The sequence below is a fragment of the Triticum urartu genome, chromosome 4A (assembly GCF_056163025.1).
Source record: "Triticum urartu cultivar PI428250 chromosome 4A, HENAU_Tu73, whole genome shotgun sequence".
Lineage (NCBI taxonomy): Eukaryota > Viridiplantae > Streptophyta > Magnoliopsida > Poales > Poaceae > Triticum > Triticum urartu.
This window is the reverse complement of record NC_141876.1, coordinates 152,772,324-152,778,510: the sequence shown is the minus strand read 5'-3', so window position 1 is coordinate 152,778,510 and position 6,187 is coordinate 152,772,324. Positions and strand designations below refer to the sequence as shown.

At 49.1% G+C, this 6,187-nt stretch overlaps 2 protein-coding genes across 3 annotated transcripts; one reads left to right on the top strand and one right to left on the bottom strand.

Annotated features, from left to right (window-relative positions):
- Positions 1–383: 383 nt before the first annotated feature.
- LOC125551157 (putative proline transporter 2) lies at positions 384–5,440 on the top strand. 2 transcript variants are annotated; one of them, XM_048714318.2, is made up of 4 exons: positions 384–678; positions 3,637–3,956; positions 4,043–4,573; positions 4,689–5,440. In XM_048714318.2, the coding sequence occupies exons 1-4, from the start codon at positions 558–560 to the stop codon at positions 5,067–5,069; spliced, it is 1,353 nt and encodes a 450-aa protein (XP_048570275.1). In that variant the 5' UTR covers positions 384–557; the 3' UTR covers positions 5,070–5,440. The 2 variants fall into 2 exon arrangements, with proteins under 2 accessions (XP_048570275.1, XP_087374163.1); XM_087518037.1 differs by lacking the exon at positions 384–678 and adding an exon at positions 2,947–3,379.
- Positions 2,182–2,854, bottom strand: LOC147975202 (RHOMBOID-like protein 2). The gene is made up of 2 exons (XM_087518038.1): positions 2,622–2,854; positions 2,182–2,522 (listed from the first exon to the last, which is right to left on the bottom strand). The coding sequence occupies exons 1-2, from the start codon at positions 2,852–2,854 to the stop codon at positions 2,390–2,392; spliced, it is 366 nt and encodes a 121-aa protein (XP_087374164.1). The 3' UTR covers positions 2,182–2,389.
- Positions 5,441–6,187: the final 747 nt, after the last annotated feature.

Genomic DNA, 6,187 nt, shown 5'->3' with positions numbered 1-6,187 from the left:
AAAATAGAGATGCTTACCCTCAATCAAAAAAGAAAAAGAAAAAGAAAAATAGAGATGCAAGCGGGGTGTGTCTACAGACAACAGTATACCAAATTTATAAATGTTGTGAATTTTACAGGACGAAGCGAGATATCGCTACTAGTATAAATGTAGTGCTAATTTTACAGTTAATGATTGATCAGTTTTGCAGGAGGAAAACGTGATGGAAACAAAAATCCAGCCAGGATCATTCCTATAAAAAATCAAGCGAGGATTGAAGATGGGAGTAATTAATTGGACGACGCGGCGCACATGAAATACGTAGTACATTAATATATTAATTGTTGACCAGGAAATCAGTCCTAGTCGATGACTCCCGTCCCCTATAAGAGACCTCCTCCCCCTCCCTCCTGCTAGCTGTGACTCTATTGCAGTTCATTCATCCCGGCCATTTCTCGGCCCTCTACCAGTACTGCTGCTGCTATACATATCACCCAAACCAAACCAAACCAGACCGAACCCATCCATCGATCGCCTGCCTTCCTTCCAGCGTATACATCGATAGAGGGTCGAAGAAGATGGCCATGCCGCCGGCGGAGAAGGTGATCGTGGTGGACGCCAACCCCTCCAAGAACGGGCACGGGGACAAGCTTGATGACCTGCCTGTCGCCGATGAAACCTCACACCAGATTGGCGTTGGTACGCTCCCTCTCTCTCCTTCCCAATTCCTTTTCTTAGACACAAAACAGGAAGCTCTTGTTCTTGTTCTTGTTCTTGTTCATCTTCTTGTTTTTGTCTTCTTTGATCGATCATTCTTATGTTCCAACCGCACAAGTCCCTCATTAACTATATACAACAATCTATCAATCTATCCATCCGTCCATCCATCTATCTGTGTACGACGAGCGCTCCCTCCTTGACTATACTCCGTTGTTTGTTCTTGCGGCCATTTCAGACTTTAATTCGAGGGAAGCTAGTGTCCATCCATCCATCCATCCATGCATCCTTTGACCATCCGTTGTAGCTAGAGGAAGGGATAGTGACAATATATACACATACAGTATATGTAATGCCAGCATCAGCTGTGTCCTTGTCGTGTACCACCACACCAGTGCAGTGCGCTGCCATAGTCAAATTATTAACACACATGGGTTCAGTTTATGCCTTTTTTTAACTGTAGTAACTCAAAAGGTTCCAGACATGTTGTTTGGGTTCCACCAAGTTATACTACAAAATTTTCCTCCGTTTGCTTGCACGTGCGAATTTGTTGGCTGTTGGGTGGTAGTAGTAGTACCATGCATGGGGGATGCACAAGGGATCTGATGTAGTGTTTGGTTCTGTAGTCCTAGGACTTTTTCTAGTCCCAACTAAAAAGTCCTTAGTCCTTAAAAAGTCCCTTCTTGTTTGTTTTCAGATACTAAAAAGTCCCTAGTCCCTTTCTAAAGGTTATTAAATGACCATGTTGCCCCTAGTATATAGAAAAATAACAATCAAACAACATCATGGGGTGGCGGGCCAATGGGTATATGGAGGGGCATTGTTGGAAAAGTCCCCAAAAGTCCTAAAAAGACTCTCCTTGAGAGTCTTCTTCATTTAGTCCCACATGCCTAGTTTAGTCTCTAAAAAGTCCCTCCCGTTTGGTAAAAAAGTCTCTAAGAGGGACTTTTTTTAGTCCCTACACAAAAAAGTCCCTGGAAACAAACACCCACTGAATATTTTCGGCCTTTTGGAATGAGGTAATAGCACCCCAGGTATCCTAACTTGCACAGCATGTGATGATCTAGTCCCAAACTTATAAAACTTGACCAAGCCATACCCCAACTTGCATCTCATGTGATGTTTTAGTCCCAGGCCAATCATAGCTCGCCAATTGGCTGGGCCGGTCAGCGCGCACATTTTTTCACAAAACCCCCTGCCGGTATTGTTATAGGATGATTGCCCCTTTGTGAAAAGTGTGTATGGTTTGTCCCACTTGCGGTTACTGCATCCATGTTCGATCTTGCAATATAAACCATTCTACGTAGTTGAGTAGAAGATGACCGAAGTCCTAACAATATAAACCATATAATCGCATGCCAACGATACCATCTCATGTTTTTGCAAGCAGCCGAGCGCATATTGATCGCACCAATTCATTCAACGATTCGGTTCTTCAAGTATAACCTATTTTACTCTGAACATTGCAAATGCGACTGGCTATGCAAAACCAAAGAATAAACAAACGCTTTAACCACAAACAAAACAGAGTGATTTACAGAGCTTTAATAACATATTCAAGCAGAATTGCTAGTCAACGCCTCTTGGACAACAAAGGAATGCAAAAGGTGCAAGTTCTATACAGCGCAAAAGTATATATAAAAAAGCCAAACTGAAGCAATTATCTGGATGGGCAGCACGTTTGTCTCCACAGCTAGGCTCCTCTTATTTTTTTATTAGTTGTCACACTTCCAGTGCGACGTCGGGACGCAGGTAAGTAGTGGCACCAGCTGCAATGGTCGTTGCCGTTCACCCCGCGGAACACCATCAGCAACCCTACGGCAAGCCTGCGTACAAACATGCATGGCTTCAGATTAATTACCACACAGGATGCATTCATTTTGTAGAATCTGAATGAAGAGTTTGTATCTTGCAACGACGCTTACCCTGCAATGGCTAGGAGGAGGGCGACGACCAGGAGGACGATCTGGCAAGCCGTGTACTTGGACTTGGTCTTGCCGCCGAAGGGCTGCTCCAGCCATCCGAACCGGGGCTGGATCAGCAGCACGAAGCCGAGGAGGAAGCCGGTGAGGAACCCGCCGATGTGCGCGAAGTTGTCGACGTGGGGCAGTATCCCCAGCGCCAGGTTGATGGCGGCGATGATTATCAGGTTCGCCATGGCCGCCAGCTGCAGACGGTGTTTACATTCGAATGTCAGAAGGTGTTCGACATGGACCGAAGCAAATACAGTAGTAGGAGAGACGAGGGCGGATGCGCGCGTACCCTGTTCGTGTAGATGGTCCAGTTGGTGATGAGCTCCGACAGCATGGCCCCGAGGAGGCCGAAGAGCGCGCAGGAGGCGCCGACGGAGACGCCATTCCTGATGAAGAGCACCGAGAGCACGCTCCCGCCCAGCCCCGAGAAGAGGTAGACCAGGCCGACCTTCCCTGCACGACGCGACGAGGGCGGCGAAGCCCGGTCAAAACAAGACAAAACAAAGCAACACAGCGTCGGTCGGGTCGCCGTTCTAGACGGAGTCGTCGGTCGGGTCGGATGCTTACAGAATCCGAACTGCTGCTCCAGGCGGACGCCGACGAAGATGAGGCTGATCATGTTGGCGCCGAGGTGGATGAGGCCGGCGTGCAGCCAGGTGCTCGTCTCCAGCCGCCACCCCTGGCCCCCGTGGACCACAGATTTAATTCAGGTGAGGGGTGAGTGCGGGTTGATTCATGGAAACGCAGGGGGTTTTGTGAAAAAATGCACGCGCTGACCGGCCCAGCCACTTGGCGAGCTGTGATTGGCCTGGGACTAAAACATCACATGAGATGCAAGTTAGGGTATAGCTTAATCAAATTTTACAAGTTTGGGACTAGATCATCACATCTACCTGAGGTGCTATTACCTCTTTTGGAACCCGTCAAGTAGTAATATGTGTGTGTACTTTGGATGGAATTTTGTCAGATCCATGGTACCAGGTGGCGTTCGTGCTGACCACCGGGGTGAACAGCGCCTACGTGCTGGGCTACTCGGGCTCGCTGATGGTCCCGCTGGGCTGGGTGGGCGGCTCCGTGGGCCTCCTCCTGGCCGCCGCCGTGTCCATGTACGCCAACTCGCTGCTGGGCCGCCTCCACCTCCTGGGCGGCAAGCGTCACATCAGGTACAGGGACCTCGCCGGCCACATCTACGGACCCAAGATGTACAAGATCACCTGGGCGATGCAGTACGTCAACCTCTTCATGATCAACACAGGCTTCATCATAATAGCAGGGCAAGCACTCAAGGTACGACCGACTCACCCTACTTGTGAATTTGGTGTTTCTCTGACTGACTGACTGACTGACTGTATATCTAAAAAATGGACGTGCAGGCACTGTATTTGCTGATCAGTACCGACGGGGCTATGAAGCTGCCCTACTGCATCGCGGTGTCCGGGTTCGTGTGCGCGCTCTTCGCGTTCGGGATCCCGTACCTGTCGGCCCTGAGGATCTGGCTGGGCTTCTCCACCATCTTCAGCCTCACCTACATCTTTGCAGCCTGCGTGCTGTCGCTCAAGGACGGCTTCCGCTCGCCGCCTCGGGACTACAGCATCCAAGGAGAACCGTCGAGCAGGGTGTTCACCACCATCGGCGCGGCGGCGAGCCTGGTGTTCGCCTACAACACCGGCATGCTGCCGGAGATCCAGGCCACCGTGCAGGCGCCCGTGGTGAAGAACATTGAGAAGGCGCTGTGGTTCCAGTTCACCGCCGGCTCCGTGCCCCTTTACGCCATTATAGTCATCGGCTACTGGGCCTACGGCAACCAGACCACCACCTACCTGCTCAACAACGTCACTGGGCCCGTGTGGATCAAGGCCGTTGCTAACCTCGCTGCCTTCCTCCAGACAGTCATAGCACTACACGTAAGTCTTCTTCTACTTTTTTTTGTTTTTGTTTCTCAGGATGCAATTTCAGTCCGTTCACTGCAAAGTAAGTACATATATATGAACTGAAAAAGAGAGATGCACATATATGCAGATCTTCGCGTCGCCCATGTACGAGTACCTGGACACCCGGTTCGGGAGCAAGGTGGGAGGCCCGTTCGCGATGCACAACGTGATCTTCAGGGTCGGGGTGAGGGGAGGGTACCTGGCCGTCAACACGCTCATGGCGGCGGCGCTGCCCTTCCTGGGGGACTTCATGAGCCTCACGGGGGCGCTCAGCACGTTCCCGCTCACCTTCGTGCTCGCCAACCACATGTACCTCGTCGCCAACAGGCAGCGTCTCTCCTCGCTGCAGAAGTCATGGCACTGGCTCAACATCGTCTTCTTCACCGTCCTCTCCATCACCGCCGCCGTCGCCGCGCTCAGGCTCATCGCCCGCGACTCCAAAACGTACCATATCTTCGCCGATGTCTGAGTCTCTTTCTTTCACTCTCCAGCAAGCTGCTTCTCTGAGGAGTGAGGATAGTTTCCCTTCATCGACGCAACTAGCCGCATGATGTAGCATGCCTTACCTTCATTTAGCGCTTCCATTAACTATTGTGCGTGTGCGTGTGTGTGTGTGTTAGCGACAACAATAGCTAGCCAACTACTACTAGTACACAGCAGTGTTGTCGCATAGTACTGAGCTGTTGCTGAAAATGGCCTAGCGTAGTTTTGGCTTGACGTACGCCTTTGAACAACCAAAGTCGTGAGCAAAAACAGATTAGGAATTTGGAATAAGTTCTGTGTATGTGTGCTTGAGAAATCACCATGGAAACGAATATTCGGTGACGCATTTAAGGTCCACATTTGCTTTACAGAAAGCAGGGGAGGGCCTGTGGTCTCATAATGTATGGTCTACAAGAATGGGCTTTTGCATTGAGTCAACGGTCCAGCCCATATGTATGATCAGCATTAGCCCATGGATGTTTTAGAATCAATAGCTTTAAGAAAATGAGTTGGGAGATCTTTTTGAGTTGGACTAAAGCAGGGTAAAGAACCCACATATTCTTCAGCTTTTTAAGTAAATGTAGAGTCTTTTAGAGCGTCTACAGTCGGGCTTGGTAAATCCCACTCATAAGCGTCTACGGATGTGCTCGGGCGCGACAGCAGACAACGTCAAATGGCCCCTTAAATGTCCCGCCGGACTGCCACACTCCTCAGATAAAAACTCTCAAATCATGCGTGACCATCATGCACATGAATATCACAGTAAATAGTATTTGTTCATGGTGAAAATACACAAATAAAATGTATTTAAACTGCACAATTCAAATATTAAACTGATTGGTTTCATTGTGGGTCCATATATGCTCTACAACATCGTTGAGTAGTTGCATGTGCATCTGTGATTTCGAAAATTCAGATTCATCTCAGAAAATTCAGAATATGATGTACATCTTGTTTGGGATGTGGACTTGTTCTACAGACTTCTCAAAATCATAGGTTCAGTTTGCCCCTTCATACTCGTCCTCGATAATTATATTGTACACAGTGACACAGCATGTCATCAACTGCCACAAAGTCTCAGGTTTTCACATCACTGCAGCTTCA